At 35.6% G+C, this 22,266-nt stretch overlaps 3 protein-coding genes across 3 annotated transcripts; all 3 read right to left on the bottom strand.

Moving 5' to 3' along the window:
• Positions 1 to 8,092: 8,092 nt before the first annotated feature.
• Positions 8,093 to 8,848, bottom strand: LOC145105800 (uncharacterized). The gene has a single exon (XM_079042880.1). The coding sequence runs from the start codon at positions 8,846 to 8,848 to the stop codon at positions 8,093 to 8,095; it is 756 nt and encodes a 251-aa protein (XP_078899006.1).
• A 5,146-nt stretch (positions 8,849 to 13,994) lies between these two features.
• QKY (C2 calcium/lipid-binding plant phosphoribosyltransferase family protein) lies at positions 13,995 to 17,451 on the bottom strand. Its single transcript, XM_079045194.1, has one exon. The coding sequence runs from the start codon at positions 17,213 to 17,215 to the stop codon at positions 14,114 to 14,116; it is 3,102 nt and encodes a 1,033-aa protein (XP_078901320.1). The 5' UTR covers positions 17,216 to 17,451; the 3' UTR covers positions 13,995 to 14,113.
• Positions 17,452 to 18,476: 1,025 nt separating this feature from the next.
• On the bottom strand, positions 18,477 to 19,438 carry LOC145108180 (uncharacterized). The gene is made up of 2 exons (XM_079045195.1): positions 19,228 to 19,438; positions 18,477 to 19,135 (listed from the first exon to the last, which is right to left on the bottom strand). The coding sequence occupies exons 1-2, from the start codon at positions 19,361 to 19,363 to the stop codon at positions 18,570 to 18,572; spliced, it is 702 nt and encodes a 233-aa protein (XP_078901321.1). The 5' UTR covers positions 19,364 to 19,438; the 3' UTR covers positions 18,477 to 18,569.
• Positions 19,439 to 22,266: the final 2,828 nt, after the last annotated feature.

The raw sequence follows: 22,266 nt of genomic DNA on the forward strand, positions 1-22,266 counted from the left end.
ATTTTTGTTGATGGTAGGCGGAGGAGGGCAGATGCGGAACCTTAACTGGTTCGGTGGGAGAAAATGAGGAGTCTGAGATAAGGAGGGGCATCTGGGTTTTCTGGAGGACGGAGGTTGAAGAGGGCATCTAGGTTTTCTGGATTTGAGAGAGGAAAGAAAGGGAGCATGTTTGAGAGAGATGGCGATGGTGAGTAGTTGAAGGCAACATCGTGTTGACTGAAATGAGAGAGGAGTTGCAATATAGAGTGTACCTCTTGTTGACCCATTCCAACGGCTGAATGTGAGGAAATACCCTATTTCATTTTGACTGATTCACATTTTGGAAGAGTTTGTTCCACTTGAGACCCGCTTAGCTTTGACCTTATCAGTTTGACCGGATTACTTATTCTGTAATGCATAAAGTTGTTGTAAATGCTGCTTTAAGGGATGTACCTCTTAAAATTCAGCATTTTGGGCTAAATGTGTATTAAGTTATATATATATATATATATATATATATATATATATATATATATATATATATATATATATATATATATGTATATATATATATATATATGTATATATATATATATGTATATATATATATATATATATATATATATATATATATATATATATTTCAAAAGTTATGTTGACTCATTCTAGTCAAAAAGTATGATTTTTTTTTAATTTAAATCCTCTATATTGGGTAAGATAAGGATGTAGGTTTGAATGTTTCAATATTAATTTTACATTTGTACTTAATGCATTGTATTTTGTAATTTATTGATAAATGTTTGTACATTCAGCTTGAAGGTTTGGACGTCTTAAATCTAATTTTAGAAATAGTAAGGTTTGTATAATAAGATAGTATATATATATATATATATATATATATATATATATATATATATATATATATATATATATATATATATATATAGGGAAATGATCAAATGAGAACACCTAAATGGTTGAGAACGCGAGAACACGTATATTCATTTGTGATTTCATGTATTCTTTTGTGGATAAATGATAAATTTTTACGCACAATCAACATGAATATGCTTTTTCTCTTCAATTGAAATTAAAGGCGTAAAAATTTATCATTCCTCCACAAATGAATACATGGAATCACAAATGAATATACTTTGTTCTCGCGTTCTCAACCTTTTTGGTGTTCTCATTTGATCCTACTCCTATATATATATATATATATATATATATATATATATATATATATATATATATGCTATCAATTTAACGCTATTTTTGAATTATTGATCTACGAATAGCTTGTTATCCTTAAAACCTAAATCATAAATTATATTTAAGGTTAGCACATGTAGCCAGTGGGTATAAGTTTACAATAGTATAGCATATTTGGTAGAAATCTTCATAGGGTGCGAATACATAAATCTCTGATATGAGAGAGAGAGAGATAGAGAGAGAGAGAGAGAGATGTTCCATTGAGATTCCGAAAAAAAATAGAGAACTTGAGATTCAACATTAACCACATATTTCTCATTTGCTGCTCTAGTGTTGTATTGGCCCGGCAAGAGAGTTATAATCATAAATGATTATTCATCGTCACTCATTCCTTTTTTCCCCACCACCACAACCGCCACCGCCACCGCCACTTCCACCACCACTACCACCACCTCTGCCACCAACCGACCCCACCACTTCCACCTTCGTCACTTATACTACTCTTATCTATGCCACCTTCTCTACCACCAACCACCATAATCATATATGACTAATCAATCTGTGAACATACATATATGTATAATCATTTATGATTAGGCATATATGTATAAATATTTATAATCGTATATATGTATAAATATTTATGATTAGACATACGTTGCTGCTGCCGGTAGGCTGGAGCGTTAGAGCAGAAATAAAAAATATGTGGCTGAGGTTGAATCTCAAAATCTATATTTTTTTAGAATCTCAATTGAACCATCCTTTACTCATTAATCGATTTTTGGATTCTACGGGGCAATATGAGAGGGATTTGAGAAACATCGATCAATTTTTGGAGTTCTACCACAATGATGGGTATGTTGTAGGTGATACGATCGAAGTGGAACAAAGTCGATCTAGTGATTCATCGATTCGACGTCACTGATCTGGAATCAAGGAGTGTCGATTAGCAGTTGATAGAGGTAGAGGTGGTCGACGAAGGGAGGAGGGAGGCAATCGACGGATGAGGGAAGAGGGAGGTGTCTTTGATCATCAATGAAGAACACATGAGAGAAGGATCAAACATTGTTCTCAAAAATATTAAATCTGAGTTTTAGGGATGTGATAATCTCATACCTAATTTACCCTTATGATATTTGTTAAAAACCTATATACACCATTCGGATTTCTCTTAATTACGAGATTGCCATTAAAAATCTTTGCCCTTAAATTTTTTGATCTAGTGGCACACTTTTAGTTCTCGGGATCTCGGGAAACTTTGAGTTCTCAAATGATCATTCCTATATATATATATATATATATATATATATATATATATATATATATATATATATATATATATATATATATATATAATAAACTTGAAATGGGGATTATCATATTTTGTTTGAGTTTTGTATGTAAACTTCTACTATTGTCATTTTCTCATGTATGAACATATGTATTTTATGTTATCTTAGCATTAAATTATATCTATATAGCATTTTGTGTTTTTTTTTTCATTTTATTAAATCTATATGGTATTTAATTATTTCTATAATAAATAGATTTCAATTTCACAAATACAGTAATTAATTTATTTTCCTTCTATATTTAAATTTCTCGTATTCAACAACTCTCATCACATATTACGTTAATTATGATTGTTTGAAACAATTCCCTTCAGTCAGGTCTATTCCTCTTAGCTCAAAGGAAAAAAAACTAGTAGTTGCCATATTTTCCACATTTTGGCATTCCATGTTCTTGCTTGTCTGGTGATTTTGAATCAGAATTTATTTTAGTAGATGATTATAATTCGGTACGTCAAAAGGCGGAGGTCAAGGGGGTCGTGCCCCTTTGCAAGATCCTAGGGGCAGAGCCCCTAACGATGGTCCCAAAAGGTCTTCGGGCAAGGTCAAGGGGCAGCGTCCCAAAAGGTCTTCGGAGATTTGAATTAATTTCTTTATGGAAAATCTGGATTCTAGTAGGTGATTATGGGAAGATTGATAAATCTTTTCTGTTTTGATAACCGTTGATTATGCCATTAATTTCGAGATTTGCATAACTAATTTAGAAGATTAACCCTAATATTTTCTGTATCTATACGACTCCTCTTTTGAGTTGTATACATAACCTTTTTCTCAACTCTTCCTATTCTAAATGATCTCAGAATTCTCTGGCAGTTTGGTTTGTGTTTTAGTGTCTAGATATACAAGTGGCCTTTCGGATTATCATAGACTGGATTTCTGTAAATTAGGCACAAAGTGGAAATATCAGTTCGAAAAGTGAACATATACAATCCTTAAAGAATCCGAATTTCCACCATCACCCTACTCAATTATCCTCCAACTCCAACATGGAGCATCTAAAAGCTCTCATTTGAACTGGATTTTAATATGTTGAAGATAACATTTTTGACCTAGAAATTATCTCAGTCTTAGAACTCTTTTTTATTGGTAATCACTTATCTGCTTTCTCCTTTCTTATTTCTTTCTCGCTCTCTGTTTCGAACCCATTGTTGGCCTATTGACGGGCATCGAGCAGTTAAGAAGCCGATTTGGTAAAATTTTCACTTGGAAAAAAATAAAGATAAAGATGATGTGGGGTTTTACAAGAAAAAAGGATTTTCAATACTATAATATTTAATTGCAACGATGTTCGAAGACTTACACCGTCAATATTACAATTTGGCTTTCGCACACATCAATGTCCGTTTCTCCCCTTCTCTCGATTTTGGAATCTTTGTTTAATCTTCATGATAAACTGCTTGCAATTGCAATAGACGCGACGATTACCAGTTTTCAAATCAAAAGGAAAAACAAGGTCCATTTTTTGTATTTACGCACTATTAAATTCTAATAATTTGAAAATGGCCATTTTGATGATCTCGTGAATTGTGATTTATGTTTATGGATACAAGGTACCCCTGGAGAAATTGTGAATATTATTAAAGGTTTTGAAAGTCCAGATAATTTTTAAAAAAAAAAACGTTTACAACAATTATGAATATTCATATATAATTATTGTGGATACTAGCAGTTACAAAATCATTTCACGTAGATGAAGACTCAGCGTTGAAGAACAGTGCTACCTCAAGCAAGCATCGATTAAGGTAAAAGAAATGGAAGTTAGGGCTTTGTTTCTTATTTTTTTATCTACATTACAAGATCTGATCTATGTTTTTTGTGTTTGTGAGTTTTATAGTTTTCATATGGTTGTTGTTTGTTTGAGATCAATGAAGCGTTGGTTTGAAGATTCATGTAGTTATGGAGATGGATTCGTGAAATACACCAACAAAACTATTGTCATGGAGATGCATACATGAAATATGATGGGTTGAAGGTCTAGAATTGGATGGTCTTCTTGAATTATTTCAATCATCAGCCGAGAGGCTTAAATAGATACAAAGATGGTAACAAACTAACGGAATAAAAGGGAAGGATAACAATAAAATAATATAGGATATGCATTCTATAATTATCGTATATTCTATACTCCCCCTCAAGATGGAGCATGTAAGTTGACAATGCTCATCTTGCCAAGCAAGAATCTGAGCTGATTTGTACTAAGTCCTTTCGTCAACAAGTCAGTGACCTGCATTTTACTATCAACACGCATCAGAAGAATTTCTTTGGAAGCTACTCTTTCACGTACAAAGCAACAGTCCATCTCCACATGTTTCGTTCGCTCATGAAAAACATGGTTATTAGCTATATGTCGAGCTACTTGGTTGTCACAAAAAAGCATTGTCGGTGTGTCAATATGAACTTGCAAATCTTTAAGGAGCCAACGAACCCATAAGACTTCACTAACAGTAGAAGTCATGGCCCAATACTCTGCTTCAGCGGAAGACCCAGAGAGAACGAATTGCTTTTTAGTCTTCCAAGAGATTGGAGAACCACCAAGCATTATCAAATAACCTATTCGAGACCGCCTTATGTATGGACACCCAAGCCAGTCTCAAATAAAATCCCTTGACCTGTTGTTCCTTTCAGATACCGTAAGACACGATTCGCAACCTCCATATGACTTTGTCTTGGATCGGCAACAAACTGACTCAAGGCATTAACGATGTATGTGACATTAGGTCGAGTAGCTTGTAAATAAAGCATGCGACCTATGAGACATCGATACGGACTGGCATCAACCTTTGGTTCATCTTCCTTTTGGCTAAGCTTTAGATTTTGTTCAATAGGAAAAGGACTAGGCTTGCATCCTAACATTTTTTGTCTTTAAGAATGTCCATGACATATTTCCTTTGAGTCAGAACTAAACCATCTTGAGTATGTGCAACTTCTATACCAAGAAAGTATTTCAACTTTCCTAGATCTTTGATACTAAACGCTTCATTGAGTTGTTTCTTTGTTTGTTGGATCAACTCGAAATTATTACCAACTACAATGACATCATCCACATAGATAAGAATGGCCATGTAATTCCCATTCTTATTTTACAAAAACAAGGAATGGTCTTCTTTTTACTGCTGAAATTTCAATGTTCAAATGAACTTTGTGAATTTATGATACCAGTTTCTCGAGGCTTGCTTTAAGCCGTAAAGAGATTTTTGTAGGCGGCAAACACGCGTCTCATTCTCCCTTGAACAACCTTGTGGAATCTTCATGTACACCTCTTCCTCTAACTCCTTATGCAAAAAATGCATTGTTTACATCAAGTTGATGAACAACCCAGTTTTTCTTTGTAGCGACTGCCAAAAGTGTTCGAACTATGACCAATTTTCCATTGGTGCAAAGGTATCATGATAGTCCACTCCTTCCATTTGGGTAAAACCTTTAGCAACTAGACGAGCCTTGTATCACTCCACTTCCCCATTAGGTTTATACTTGATCTTATAAACCCACTTGGAGTCAATAGTCCGCTTTCCTCAAGGTAGCTTAGTTACAGACCAAGTGTCATTTTGTTCAAGAGCTCGTATTTCATTTTTGATCGCTTCTTTCCATCGTGGATCCTATGATGCTTGCTTAAAAGTTTTTGGCTCATCATTTGAAGCAATGTCCGACAAGTAAGATTTATGTGTATTAGAAAAACCTGCATAGGAAACAAAATTAGAAATTGGGTGTAGCGTAGAGGATTCCTGATCTGGAGCGGGTTTTTGATGTACGACGGAAGGGGGAAGCTTCACCAAATAATCTTTAAACTTTTGTGGTTGGGTCTTTATTCGAGTGCTCCTGATTCGGCCATCAGCTTCTATATCGTGACTATTCTGATCTAGAACATCGTTGGGCTCTAGCTGAGTTTCTGGGCCAGCTTCAGCTACATAAGCTATTGTTTCGACTAGGCCTATACTATCGTTATGACTAGATTGGTCCCTGTTTCTCATCTGATTATTATGCTCATGTTCGGGAGAGATAGTCTCACTTTTGTTATCAGGTTCATCTCTGTCTTCTGGTTGTATGGGTTCATGTAGAAGTTGGTCCACGTGCGAATTATCATATCCATACTTCACCAGTTGCTCATCGTCATCGCATGTCTCGATATCAATTTCGTTTAAAGGAAAAACACCTTCATTAAATAAAACGTCTCTACTAACTATAATTTTCTTGGATCTAACATCATACACTTTGTAACCTTTGACGCCTTGAGGATAACCCAAAAATATTCCACGTTTCCCTTCTCTTTAAACTTGTCACCTTTTGTGTTCATGTTCTTGTAATACACTAAGCAACCAAAAACCTTCATGTGATCGTATTGTGGTTTCTGATTCCAGACAAGTTCATTAGACGTTTTATTGTTGATGATCTTTAATGGAAGACGGGTTATTATGTATGCAACGGTAATAATGCACTAGCCTCAAAACTTTTTGGGTATGTTAGCCTCAAAACGGATTGCATGAGCCGCTTCAAGAAGGTGTCAGTGTTTTCTTTACACAACTTCATTTTGTTGTGGAGTGTGAGGGCAAGTAGTCTCAAGGAGAATTCCTTCTTGGCTGTAAAATTGATGCATGGAGTTAGAGGTGAACTCTTCACCATTATGACATCTAATCTTTTTGATTCATTTTCCAAATTGGACGTTTATCATCCTCTGAAAATCCATGAGACACCTGCTTGCATCATTTTTATGTTTAATAAGAAATACCTACACATTTTTACTAAAATCATCAACTATGGTGAGAAAGTAATTTGCTTTTGTATAAAAGGGTATTCTATAACCACCCCAAATGTCACAATAAATAAGATCAAAAACTGAATTCGCTTTATTAATGCTAATGGGAAAAGGCGTCCTCGAAAGCTTTGCCTTTGCACAAAAATCACAAATCTTACTACTAAAATCAACTGAATTGCCCTTAATCAAATCAATCTTTGAGAGCTTTCCCGTCGAAGCATGACCCAACCTTTTGTGCCAAGTGTCCGTAAACGTCAGCATTGCCTTTCTTTCCTTAATCACGCCCATACGGTACAGACCCCCCTTCATATCTACCCACTCCAATCAAGTTCCTCGTATGAGCCCCTGTATGACACATAAATTGGGAAAGAAAATTACAGCATACTGTAGGTCATTAGTTATTCGACTAAATGAGAGAAGGTTGCACTTAAAATCTGGTACATACAAGACCCCATTGATTTTAACTCCCTCATGTGAGTGTGCAATCTCTTTTTCCTTTAACATGAACAGACTCACCATTAGGTATGACAACGAGTCTTTCAAAAGGAGTAATTTTCTTATTTTCAAGTAAATCAGGAAGATAGGTTATGTGTTCAGTGCATCCAGAATCGACAATCTAATAATCATAATCACATCTTTTACCTGCCATGTTTGCCTTTGGTCCTACCGGTTCGTTACTGTTAGAGAAATGCTTCACGAACAACTAATATTGTTCGTTTGTTAATTCTGATATAGGACTGCCCTCTGTCTACATGCAAGCAGCCCTTGGCTTGTTCTTTTCTCCCTTCTTTCCAGGCCACCACTATGGGTAGCCGATGATTTTGAAGCACCCATCTCGTTTGTGCCCGTTTCTACCGCAGAATGTGCATTGTTCATCTTCTTTCTTTTCTTTGTTTTCTTTGAAGCTTTTCTGAAAATTCCTTTCCTTTGACGGATTGAAGTTGGTGCTCTTTCCTTGGAACGCCTTGAATGCAGAATATTCGGGTGGGGTTCTTTTGTCATTGGAGACAGCTCTTTGTCTTTCATCTTCCACAACCAAGTGGTAAACAGTGGCCAAGGATGGTGTGGGCTTCGTTGCAAGGATCTGTGTTTTGATCATTGCAAATTCCATGTCAAGTCCCATGAGGAATTGGTATAAGCGTTCCTTTTCTTGGAACTCGTTAATATTTTTTCCAATGTTGCATGAGCATCCGTTACAGGAGCATCTGCGGAATGGTAAGATTGAATAGACTTCATCCCAAAGGGTACGAAGACTTGTATAATAAGTAGATACAGAGGCCCCATCTTGTCTCGTTGAGGCAATTTTCTGTTTGAGTTCATAAGCTCTAGGAGAGCTTTCTTTGCCGAATCTTTCACGTAGATCAACCCACATCTGGGACACAGTGTTAGTGTATTTAACATTGTCCCGGATATTCTTTTCCATGGCTTTGGTGAGCCACCCTTTCACCTTGGCGTTACACCTTATCCATAACATGTAATTCTTGGCTCCCTTCTCCGACTTCTCAATGGTCCCATCGACGAATTTGAATTTATTCTTGGCGAAGAGGAAATTTTCCATATCCTTTGACCAATCTGCATGGTAGGAATCAATGACGACTTCATTGACATGGATCTGTTTTGGAATTTCGGACGGATGAAGGTAGTACGGAGAGTTGTGATCAATCGAAGTGTTGGAGCCTTCTTTTCTTTGGTTCTTATCTTTTGGATCGGATCCTATCCTGGAGGAAAGACAAAGTTGTTTAGGGTTTCGAGTTCTGCTCTGTTACCATATAGAATTTGATGGTCTTCTTGAATTATTTTAATCATCAACCGAGAGGCTTACATAGATACAAAGATGGTAATAAACTAACGAAATAAAAGGAAAGGATAACAATCAAATAATAAAGGATATTCATTCTATAATTATACTATATTCTATAGAAGGTTCCTGATGATCCAATGTTTGGTCAATTTATAGCAACATACTTCCATTAAAGGGGAATTTTAAAGTCAGGTAAAACTTGTATACAATCAACATTTGTTTGATAAACTATGATTAACTTTGTCAAGGTGAAAAAACTAAAAAGGGTGTTGTTTTGGCATCATGTATGAATGGTGCAAACTAAACATTATTAAAGCAATTAATAACAACATACTTCCACTAAGAAGGCGTTTTAAATGTAACATTAAGAATTTATTAAAATGAGCAAACTTCGATTAAAGGGTCATTCTAAATTATGTTGCTAAGAATTTATTAAAATGAGCATTTTTAAAGCAATTTATAGCAATGTACTTCCATTAAAGGGTCATTCTAAATTAACAATAAAAATTAATTAATATAAGAAAACTTTGGTAAAAATGAGATTTTTGGAAAGGTCAAAATGGTAAAAATGGGATTGTATTAGCATCAGGTCAAAACTATCAAAAATTATCAATTTTAGAACAATTTATAGCAACATACTTCTGTTAAAGTGGAGTTTAAAGTAAGGTAAAATGGTTTACAACCAATATTTTTCTGTTAAAATATGACTATAATGCCAAGGTGAATGCCAAGGCGAAAATAGTAAAATTGATGTTGTTTTGGGATCATGTATAAATAGTGCAAAATAAGAATTTTTAAAGCAATTTATAACAACATACTTCCATTAAATGGGCATTTGAAATGTAACATTAAAAATTTATTAGAATGAGCAAACTTTGATCAAAAGGATACTTTTTTAGAAAGGACAAAGCTAAAAATGGGATTATTTTAGCATCAGGTAAAAATTGTAGAAAATGATTATTTTCAGAAAAAATTATAGCAACATACTTCCATTAAAGGGGAATTTTGAAGTCAGGTAAAAAAATTATTTTCAAGATTTTTTTGTTAAAGTATGAGTGTTTTGGAAATGTCAAAATGGTAAAATGATGTTTTGGCATCATGTTAAAATTAAACAAAATAAACATTTTTTTCGCAATTTATAGCAACGTACTTCCATTAAAGGGTCATTTTAAATGTAACTTTAAAAATTGATTAAAATAAGCAAAATTTGGTAAAAAAGGGACTGTTTTGGAAAGCTCAAAATGGTAAAATGAGGTTGTTTTGGCACCATGTAAAAATCGATTAAAGAACTCCTTTCTAAACTTTACAATATTATTCCAAACATGTTACATGCATATTCATAAACAATATTTTACATTGATAGTTTAATTACAAAAGACTGGATACAAACCGACTGAGTTTTAGTATATTACATAACTACCCAGGAAATTATAATTTTATACATACATGAACACTAAATACAATATTAATAGTATTAACTAATCTAAATCTTCCAACAGTACATAACTATACTGGATGTTCATTACCTGCAATTGTTAAACACTGAGAGGGATAAGCGGTGACGCTTAGTGAGTTCAAAAATAGATACAATATAACGTTATGTCATATATATATATATATATATATATATATATATATATATATATATATATATATATATATATATATATAGAGTCAAGATCAAATAAGAAGAAAATTTTTGGTAGGAAGGTAAGAAGTTTTTTTTCTACATATTTTTTTCGCGAACAAACAAAATGAATCATTAGATGATTCATTTGTAAGATGATTCACAAGAAAAAATTCTCAAAAAAACATCTCGATGATTCATTTATACAATGATTTTGTTGTTATTCACTAAAATTGTCATAAAAATGAATTTTTTCTTAATTTACTTAAAAACGAATCATAAAGATGTTTTTTTGGGAATTTTTTCTTGTGAATCATCTTACAAATGAATCATCTAGTGATTCATTTATTTTGTTCGTCAAAAAAATATGTAGAAAAAAAACTTCTTACCTTCCTACCAAAAAAAATTTCTTACCGGATCTATATCCTATATATATATATATATATATATATATATATATATATATATATATATATATATATATATATATGACAGAAGCAAAGAGGAACAAAGAACAACAAAGGCATATGTGAATCATGTGACAAGCTTTCCATATCAACAAATGATCTGATTCAAAGATTCACAATTAATGAGATACAACAATTTCAACTTGATATACATCAATAAGACTTTAGCCCAAGTGGCACAGAAATAAACGATTTCTGAATTAACATTTTGCTAGAATTTACAGGCTTTCAGCCCTATCCAGCATTCTGCCAGTGCCAAAGTGATGCTTACTCATTCACTTCATGGTCAAAGGTTACATACCAGTACCCAAGTGATGCTTAGTCATTCACTTCAAGTCAAAGGTATAGGTCATTTTCATAAAAACACGGGAAAATCACATTGAACATATAACACATAACATACAATTGTTCCTATAATTTGAACTCATCGTGAAATAACCGGAGTTTAAAATAGTAATTTGGGCAGCACTTCGTTTCTATAATTAACTTTCTTCGATGAAAATCGAGAGCTTAATTGAAAATCGGGAGCTTTATTGAAAACCGGGCCTTGCGAGGGTTGAGCTTCAAACCGAAAAGATAAATTTCTCGGAGTCTTCCGGCACTTCGAGATGTTTTTCAGGTGTTAGGTATGATCTCGAGGCTTCGGGGGGTTAAAAGTAGCTTAAAATAAATTTTACAGTGTAAAAGTATGAAAAATACCAACCAAAACCGGGAGGGTTCGCACCTCCCTTATATATGGTGCGAGGGCTCGAACCGAAGGGGGAAGGGACACGTATCGGACGCGAGGCGAGGGGGAGCGACACGTGGCTCGCATGCGAGGGGCCAGGTGGCTCGCTTCGGATAGGCCACAGGTGAGACACACGACTCTTCGCTATTGGACTTTCGCTTCGGACATGACACGAGTCAGAAACGCGTCACGCACACGAGGCTTGTACGTGGCCGAGTCCGAGCCTAGTATGCGAAGCTTCTCGGATTTTGTGCCCAAATCTTCAAAAATTCATAACTTTCGTATACAAGCTCCGTTTTCGACGTTCTTTATATGCACGCGTATGTGAGATTATACTCTACAACTTTCGTTTAGACTCCGTTGGCTAATTTTGACTTTATTTTTAATATTATTATTTTTAACAGACTGGGACAGGAAAATTTGTTAAAAATTCATAACTTCTTCATCCGACGTCCGTTTTCGTCTGTCTTTTTACCGTTGTACTACTATTGACGAGACCTTCGATTCTCGTTTAGGTTTTGTCGGCTAAAAATCACTTGATCTTTATTTCGAGTTTTTAGCTGTATATTGTTATACCGAATCTTAGAAAAATCATAACTTCCTCATACGAAGTCAGGAAGTTATGATTTTGACGTTCTTTTTATGAAAATTCTCGGTTTAACGAATACCACGACTTTCATATAGATCACTAAAGCTAAAAAGTAGTTTATTGAAAATTCACTTTTACGCTAAATAGTGTTTTGCCGGTTTTGTCGCGGATCTTCGATTTGTCATAACTTCTTCGTTATAACTCGGATTTCGATGAGGTTTTCGCCTAAATGTTTCTAACGAGATAATCTACAACTTTCAATTACATTATTTTTATTTATTTCCAACTTTATATTTTCGGTAATTTCAATAGTTGATTTTAATTGGAATCTCATAAGACTTCCAATACTTTCTGAATGATTCTAAACATAGTTTTACTTCAATTCTTCATAAAACTATCTTGTTAGAACTCAACACTCAAAAACATATCATATTATTCATTTTAAGCTAATAAGCTTTACAAAACACGATAATCGAACAAGGTTATTAACGTGTATGTTACAATCGAGCAAAATAAGCATTTTTAAGCAATTTATAGCAATGTATTTCCATTAAAGGGTCATTTTAATCGTAACATTAAAAGTTGATTAAAATTAGCAAAGTTTTGTCAAAATGGGACTGGTTTTGAAAGGAGGTTATTTTATCATCATGTCAAAATCGATCAAAATAAGCATTTTTTAAGCAAGTTATGGCAATATACTTCCATTACAGGGCCATTTTAAATGTAACATGAAAATTTGATTAAAATGAGCAAACTTTGGTCAAATGGGACTGTTTTGGAAAGGTCAAAAATCGTAAAATGAGGTTGTTTTTGCATCATGTCATAATCGAACAAAATAAGCAATATATAACAACATACTTCCATTAAAGGGTCATTTGAAACGTAACATTAAAAATTTATTACAATGTGAAAACTTTGATTAAAAGGAGACTATTTTAGAAAGGTCAAAATGATAAAAATGTGATTGTTTTAGCATCATGTCAAAATTGTAGAAAATGATTATTTTTTGAAAATTTATAGCAACATACTTCGTTAAAGGGGATTTTTGAAGTCAGGTAAAAATGATTTTTTTTTCTAACATATTTTTGTTAAAATATGTTTGTTTTCAAAAGGTCAAAATGGTAAAATGATGTTGTTTTGGCATCATGTTAAAACCGAACAAAATAAGCATTTTTTAAGCAGAATGGTTTTGAAAATGTCACAATGGTAAAATGATGTTGCATCATGTTAAAATGAAGTTTTAAGGATTTTCAATTTAGAATGGTTTCTCACAATTCACAAATTTTGGTGATATGCCTCTCATTAGCCCAATTTCAATGTGGACTTGGAAGGTTATGCTATATCATAATTATGAAACCATCTTTCACCCCACGTCCCCTTTGACCCGAAAAAAGTGCCAAATTGTCGGTCTCAAACTTCTCATCTTCTAAAGGTAAATTCCTTTCTTGGGTGAAGATAATTAATAAAAGAAAGAAAAAGAATGGCAAAATGAATAAAACTCCCGAAAAATATATCATTATTTATTAAGCTCAACATATTTTCATTGAAAATTTGGAGCACCCAATGTGGGGCCAAGTTCCTCTACAAACAAACATTATTGTATATCTCATCACTACATTAGCCTATCAGATAAACTAGGAAGCCTTCTAAAGAAATTCAAACTAGCCGGCGGCATTGGTTCCCTGAACATAGGGTGTCGCAAAAAGTAAAATCCAAGAGCCACCGCCGCCATCTTGGGTGGCACCACATATAGCACCACCGTGATCATAAGACAAATCCCAATGAACAATTTTGTAGCCCTTGGGTCCCTCCAACTCACCAAGGCTTGAACCCTTTCCCCTTGTGTAGCAAAATCACCCAACACAGTCTGGACCCGGGCAGCCAACATTCTTAACCGGTCATATCGGGCACGTATTAGCTCGGGCGGCCTTGAACTTGGAAACGAGTCAAATTCCTCATCCAAATCATCAGGGTCAACCGTCTCTGCTTGAGAGAGACGGATGTCCATACCAGCTGGACTTTTTGGTCGGAATCTGTAATACCAGATTCCGATCAAACAGAGGTATAAGAACCCTGTTGGGACTATCAAATCTGGGTACCAAACAAGAACCAAATATAACAAATGGACTAGAACTGTCGTAACCGGATTCCTCCACCTCCTAATATTATCTAACCATTTCGCGAGTCCAACCGCCCACGCAAGCACACCCACAATCCGAAACCAATTTGCTTTACTTTTTCTCATGCTCCAAGCATGGGAATCCGCATCTAACATGTATCTAACAACTTCTGCACCTAACGGCGGCTCTGACCTTGCCAGCCAGGCCGCCACCATTTTAGTGGCGGCGCCACGTAATGCTTCTTGTTGGGCCACTCCAAGTGGCCGCAAGTAATGCATTCGTGGCAACAAAGGCTGCCCGTACACCGCACATGTGTCGGGCAGCAATGACGGGCATGCGAATCGTACTGCTACCTCGATTTCGCCCATTTTTTTCAACCCGGTGCGTTGTAAAACTAGCAACGGGTATGAATTGGTGTACACTTTGTTGCTTTCTAATGTGGATACCCGTATTCGGACTTTTCCTATCCGGAAATCGGGTTTTTCTTCTACCATGTCGGCAAACATACGCCAGTTGTCAAAGACCCCGATGGTGAGGACAGTACACGGGTCGTATACTTGCCATGTGTACTGTTCGTTCCATCGGGGATCAAAACTGTCTGTTATGGTTCGGGTTCGGACCCACTTTTTTCCGTATTTTGCAACACAATAAGGATCCGTAGACCCTTTTCCGCCTCCCCGAGACTTCATAGGAAGAAGCCCACGAGCACCGAGAATTCCGAGTTCTAAAATTCCGATTGCCGGTTTCCATAATTGCTTTGCGGTTGGGCGGAAGTCACTACACACGTGCGCCGCCTCATCGAGCACGTGATAACCACCTTCCAAACACATTCTTAAATGAATTCTACCACAATATGATCCTCCAGGACCACCCTCCAACGATACCCACCGGGATGCCACTTGGCGTTCATCTATTCGCTGTTCAATTGCAGCTACAGGGATCAAGACGTGTCCTAGCAGCACTGGATCATTCCCCGTTCTGTCCTCTAGGAGTAAGATCAAGCTATCTTCTAGTGGTTCCCCGGCGACGAACACCAAGTCTTCATTCCAGTGAAACGACGCCGTGTGGTTGTTCATTACACCTCTTTTTGTTCTTACGGACTGAAACCCTAGCTGTGCTTTGACTCGAACCTCCGGCGCTGTTAATGGAGGAAGATTTGAGGCTATCTGGAGGTCCTGAGCTTCCATTATTGTAACTCGAAGGTACCATAGCTTAGGCGATTGATAAACCTTTGATCTAGTGTGTGAAACGTATGGTGCGTCGGAGCTCCATGATTCCGGGAATGCGTCGTCGGCTTGAGTTCCGATCCAAACAGAGAGTTGTATATCCCCGGAAACTTTTCCGGCGGCGTTAGGGTCGTCGCCGCCTTCGAGGCGGTACCACTGCGGAGCAAGCGGACTGTCTGGTGGATCACGAACAGGAACGTCGGAGAGATCGAAGCATACACCACCGAGGAAATTCTCCGATTGTGCATCCCAAATTGAGATCTCAAGAGTCGAGGAATCGGCGGATTCCGGCTTGTTGTATGCGAGAGCAAATACCTGGTGCCACTCTGGGTTTGAAGGCGGCTCACCTGGTTTTGGAATCCCTGGCTTTGATCGGACGGAACTACCGATTCTTACATAGGGGCTTTCGTGCTGTGAGAGTCCACGAGCTTTGACGATCCTTACGAACAAATATTGCATCGGCTCAACCAAGTCGTACGCCGGAATTCTCTCAGATTCTCCGTTTGCAGATCGTCTCGGTATCACTCGTGGCGAGTAATCTCCATTATCGGGGCGTTTCAAAACTCTAACTCGGTCACCTCCTCCAGTTGCTACTCCAACTCTGCCTGCCTGCATTCTCCTAATTTCCGGGGGATATTCCGGATGAAATGGTGGATGAATCCCTTGATGTTGCTGATTATGATGATTTTCCATGTGTACTGTCACTGCCGGTGGAGCTTCCTCTCCTGTAGGCATCGGCGGTGGATGTGAATTCTCCGTGACAACCTCTGTCGATGCAGGACCTTCCATTCTTACATCCTCTTGTTGCCTCCCTTCCTGCTGCTGCTGCTGTTGTGGTGGCGCCTCCTTCTCACTCGGTGGCGGTTGAGAATTGTCATTATTCGGCTCCTGATCGGCGACTACTTCCAGATCATCATAGTAGTAAATTCTCAAACCAATCTCACCTCTAATCCAACTAAAAACACTCTTCTTCTCCAATTGAAAATAGATCAAACCTTCGTCCCCTTTCCTGGCAAACTGACTTCCATACAACTTCACTCGCCCTAGAAAATGATTCTTCCTAGCGCTGCCATTGCTCAATCTTTTGTCGTTGAACACCTCTATCTCTAACTCCTCATATTCCATCGTGCTCGGATCGGAAACCACAAATTCCAAGCTCTCATTCCATACAGGATTCAAGCTCCTTGAAATCGTCGACGTCCTCTTCTTCTGACCATCAAAATCCGCAACAACATAAGCACTCGAACTGCCTAATCCGTCTTTTGGAAGCAGATCACGCGCCTCTACAACATCCACAACTAATCTCCGAACTGGCCTTGTCGGCGGCGGCTGTGGTGGTGGTGGTTGTTGCTGTTGCTCCGTCGTCATGGTGTCATCGGTGGTGGTGGGTCTTGGAAACGATAGAGGTGCCTTTCTTGATCTTTGTTTTTTTCAAGAAGCAAAAATCATCTCTACCCACTTTTTTAATTCTCCCCTAGTGCGTTCTCTGTCTTTTATCATCTTCTTATTCTTTTTTGCGTAAAACTTACAATCTAATCGTATAAAATATGTTTTAAAACATGTATTTTTTAATATTTTATATCCAAAATACATATTTTAAACTACCATATGTATTTTAAAATGCCAAACAAATTTGGAATGTTTTTGCATATCTGCAAAGATTTGGAAGAGAATGTTTTAGGTTGTTTAAGATTAGATTCCATACCCTCTTCAAGAAGGTTGCATTCTACTTTTTTAGTTTTAATTTTTAATCGGGTTTCGTTAAATTATATTATTTTCTAAAAACTTGTTATATTATTTTCTAAAATTTATCATTTACTTTTGGATTTAATTCATCACTACTACATATCTTTATAATCTTCAATTTTCTATACATCTAGCTCACTAAAACAAGATTACCAAAATGAAAATGATTGATGATGAAAAATAAAGGTTATATTTTTATGTTTTCTGTTGGGAGGATTTTAGAATATATATATATATATATATATATATATATATATATATATATATATATATATATATTGTCTTGATGATGTAGTGAAGAAGTTAAAAAAGAATTTGAATATGTTGCTTTTTAGCCAAACAAGTAAATTCTTGTTGTGGACATAACACATAAGCATTAGATTCTTTGTCCCAAACACACACATCATCAATCAATCTACATTCTCATTCACTCCAACTCCATTTTGTAGAAATAAAAATCACTATCTTACACCACTTGTAACCCTAATATTCTTCCAAGGCACACGATTCCACATCCCCCCTCTTCTTTTTCATGTCAAAAAAGCACCATGAAAAAGGTTTTTTTGGATAAAAAAAGCATCCCCTTTTTCAAACCTCTTCCTTTGATCAAGGGACACTGTTCATCAATTTTCAAACTTACCCATTAGCTGTCATTTAAATTTGTCAAGGCTCTTAGGTCAAAAAAGATTGTCTATTTCAAATGTTTCCAGAGTACCTTCAACAGGTGGGTAAATGTCTGTTTTACCCTTATACTAGTTTATACTATGGCATCTGATCCTTGTAGATAAAAGAAAAAAAAACAGCATTGATACTTATGTGTTTTTCTTTAAGGTAACAATGATCATGAAGAATTTACCTTTTTTCATCCGATTTCAAGATTACATTTTAATTAAACCGAAACATTATTATTTAATACATTCACAATTTACGTTACATATATTTTATTCGCATAACGTTTACAAATATATTTGTCATATCATATAATTACTGTCTGTCCATTTGACTGAAACTTCTGACTTACCATCACCCCTAACGAGAACGCAAAGATTGCTGTCACAACAATCCCTTTATTCTTTCTTATTTTTTCAATCGCAATTCTCAAATATAAATGAGCCTCTTTTTCCCAATCTTCATTAAAAACCCTTTTATCTTCCTTTCTTTCAATACCCTTTTCACCATCTTTCTTATCACTTTCATTTTCATTTGCATCTGATTTCTTGTCATCATCATCCTCTTCGTCTGAAGACACCGGTTCAGGTTCGGATTCCAGTACTGATGCTGATGCTAGTTCTGGTTCTGGTTCTGATTCGATCTCACTGCCATGTTTAATTTCTTGGTGTTGCGGTTCTATTTTTTTCGGAACACTAATATATAAAATCTCGCCATCGAGCTTCCCCGTGATCTTGTCCACGTCAGCATTCTTTGGCAACTCAAAACGTTGCTCGAATCGTTTGTATTTGTTCTCTCTTTCTTGCCTTTCTCCACTAACCACTATATGAGTCTTGTTATCGGCTTGAAGCTTTAACTCCTGCCTCTTGAAACCTACAATTAAAGATAATAATAACTAATAACAATAGAAATATGAAATATTTGTAAAGTTTTTGAAATAAATTTGTAATGAAAGTTTAATATACCCGGAAGATCGACAAGGAGGTAATGGTATGTTGACTCTTCTGTCCATGCGGAAGGAGGGACGAATTCTTCGAATGTTAAACTACTTGAGCTTTTTTTGTCACCAAAAGGTGTTGTTCTTCCTGGGAGATATGCCATTTGATAATGAAGTTTTTTTAAGTGAAATATCAAGAATAGATGTTTAGTTTTTGTTATATAATCGAGAAATTGCTAGGTAATATATATAGGAGATGATGAGAATTGATACATTGTTCTTTGATTTTAAGAGATGGTAAACTTTTCTTGCAAGTTTTATTCATTTTTATTCCAAACTTTAGCCTTTGGGCACAGATTTGGTCTTCTTTTTTGTTATTATTTGTGTTCTTCTTGTGGCTTTCATCTTCATTTAGTCAAAGAAAAGGCCTATACCTTGCTTTTCTTTGTGTTCGAAAGCCCCTTTTTGTGAGTCCTTTCACACTGATTGACAAAGTTTTGTTGGTTTCAGCCCACGTATAAACAAAAATGGTGAATTTAATTTCAGGTAATGTGGTTTCATTGGAATTAAAAAAAAAACTTGGCATTTAAACATTTTGGTAAATAAATAAATAGTACACTCGCATCCCGTTGAACTTATTGATCAAAAATTGAGATAACAACTAAAAGGGATAACAAAACTAATACGTTATACGTACACTATTAGCAGGGGCGGACCTAGGGGGTCCATGGTGGCACCGGCAACCCCTGATTTTTCCAGCCATAGTGAAAAAAAAATTCGAAAATTTTCTATTACCGTGCAACCCCTACTATGAAATCCTGCGTTCGTCCCTGACTATTAGACTATTTTTGTATATTGTTGTGCAATAGGGCTGTGCATGGGTTGGTTTGGGTCGGACCCAAACCCAACCCAACCCAACCCATAAATAGTCGGTTTCTGGTTTTCAGAACCCAATACGATCGGTTTCTGGTTGGGTGGTTTTTCGGTTTCTTGGGTTCAACCCATACACTCATGGGTTTTGGGTTTAAACCCATGAGTTTTTGGGTTTTAACCCATTTTCCATAAATGAAGCAACAAGTTAAATACTTCAAAAAACACCAAATTGAAGTTAAATACTTAAAAAAAACATGAGTCTTACAACAAATAGTCTATTACAAGTTACAACCAAAGCTCAAAATAGTCTATTACAACCAAAACATAATCAAGTATGGGTCGGTTTCTTGGGACGGTTTGTCGGTTTTAAGTATGGGTCGGTTTCTCGGGTTGGATGGGTCGGTTTCTGGGTAAAAACCGAAACCGAACCCGATTTTTCGGTTTTTAAAAAATTCAAACTCTAACCGTCGGTTTTGCTTCGGTTTCGGTTTCGTCGGTTTTAGTCAGTTTCTCGGTTTCTTTGTTTGGGTTTGCTCACCCCTATTGTGCAATAGTGGAAATCAAATGTCATTACACTTATTTACATTTATGGTCCCTAGACTATAATATGAGAGTCAAATTTAACCCGAGACTTTTATATTTAAGTCATTTTACCTTATAATCTCCGTCTTGACTTTTAACCACTCAAATTTGAAAGTCAAGATTCAAGCCTGTTACCGAACTCAAAACAAACTAAAATACCCAACTCAAAACAAACTAAAATACCAATTTTGTTTTGCCAAATAATGTAAGCAAAAATTAATTAGGATGCATTTGTTAATTTTTCTTAACAATTTCATCCTATTTAGGTTCCGTTGTTCCTCACAACATTTGTTGTATTTGTATAGTTTAGAAATGCACATAGGCTGGTTTTGGTTTTTTAAAAACTGGTTAGTCGAACCGGTTATCAAAAACCTGGTCGATTATTAAAAAATCGATTTTTGAAATGTGCACCTTTAATATAGTTAGGCCATTTAGTTTGTATTTAACCATGTGATAACGTGCCCCTAGCACAAGCTAGAAACCGTGCTCAGTACGCGCTAAAGATGCCTCTAGGCAGGCCGCCAGGCCAAGCTACTCCCAGCACAGACGTCCCGACAAAGTCACGCGCCCGCGGTCGCCCCTCTAGAGTTGGGTGACCACGTGGAAGGCTTGGCCCTCAGCGGGCGCCTTCCACTCCGCGACAAACCTAACGGCTACCAGCGACAATGAGTATGCTTTAAGCATTACTACCTAAACCAATGAACTTATCGCTAGCTCTGGCAATACGAGGAGCACGTTTAGCCAATCAAGGCGTCAGATCCTGTCGGATCTAACGATATTGTCCTCATACTAATAAAAGAATAGTTCTTTTGTCATGTATCATCCTATTAGGCCTCCTAATTAATGTCATGTCATTTGTTAATTTATTGATTCTCAATTTCAAATTTTAAATTTTCCACTTTAATTACATTAAATTAATAACATTAGACAAAAAAAATTAAATAAAATTAAAATAGATTATAAGGTGATATAATTTCATGTATTTATTTGAATCAACAATTATAATTTTATATAATTAAAAAAATATATCTTAACTAATAATTTATTTAAAATAATTAGTTAATAATTTTAAATTTTTACTATCAAAATTTAATTAATTTTGTAACTGTGATTCTCACGGGTTATAAACTAGTGTGTGTGTGTGTGTGTGTATATATATATATATATATATATATATATATATATATATATATATATAGAGAGAGAGAGAGAGAGAGAGAGAGAGCTAGGTTCAAATGTTTCCTACATCTATTGTGTGCTAGAATGCACCAATAAGAATTTAGTAAAAATTAAATTATTATTTAATCAAATAAAGATAGATATTAAATGATTTACATAATTATATGTATATTAAATGATATCCACAATTATAATTCTTTTTTTATGGAAATTAATTAAATTCGTCTTTAATATCAGAAATAATATTCTTTCAGAATGAATTTTCATCTAGTTTTTCATGGATGGGTTCGAATTTTGTTTTATGACCCACTCACTCAAAATACAACAAAGTTGCCTAGAACATGGAGAACAATAGCGTATTCTAGTAGAATGAAAGTTTATTCTAAAAGAATGAGAGTATATTCTAACAGAATGAGAGTGTATTCTACTAGAA

This window comes from Lactuca virosa, chromosome 4, assembly GCF_052849685.1.
Source record: "Lactuca virosa cultivar CGN04683 chromosome 4, Lactuca_virosa_CGN04683_v6, whole genome shotgun sequence".
NCBI classification, from domain to species: Eukaryota; Viridiplantae; Streptophyta; class Magnoliopsida; order Asterales; family Asteraceae; genus Lactuca; species Lactuca virosa.

Bases quoted from the DNA above. Each gene is read 5' to 3' on its own strand.
- LOC145105800 (XM_079042880.1), bottom strand. From the start codon at position 8,848: ATGGAAAATTTCCTCTTCGCCAAGAATAAATTCAAATTCGTCGATGGG.
- LOC145108180 (XM_079045195.1), bottom strand. From the start codon at position 19,363: ATGGCATATCTCCCAGGAAGAACAACACCTTTTGGTGACAAAAAAAGC. The intron at 19,136-19,227 runs GTATATTAAACT...CTTTAATTGTAG, and splicing joins CCTCCTTGTCGATCTTCCGG to GTTTCAAGAGGCAGGAGTTA.
- QKY (XM_079045194.1), bottom strand. From the start codon at position 17,215: ATGACGACGGAGCAACAGCAACAACCACCACCACCACAGCCGCCGCCG.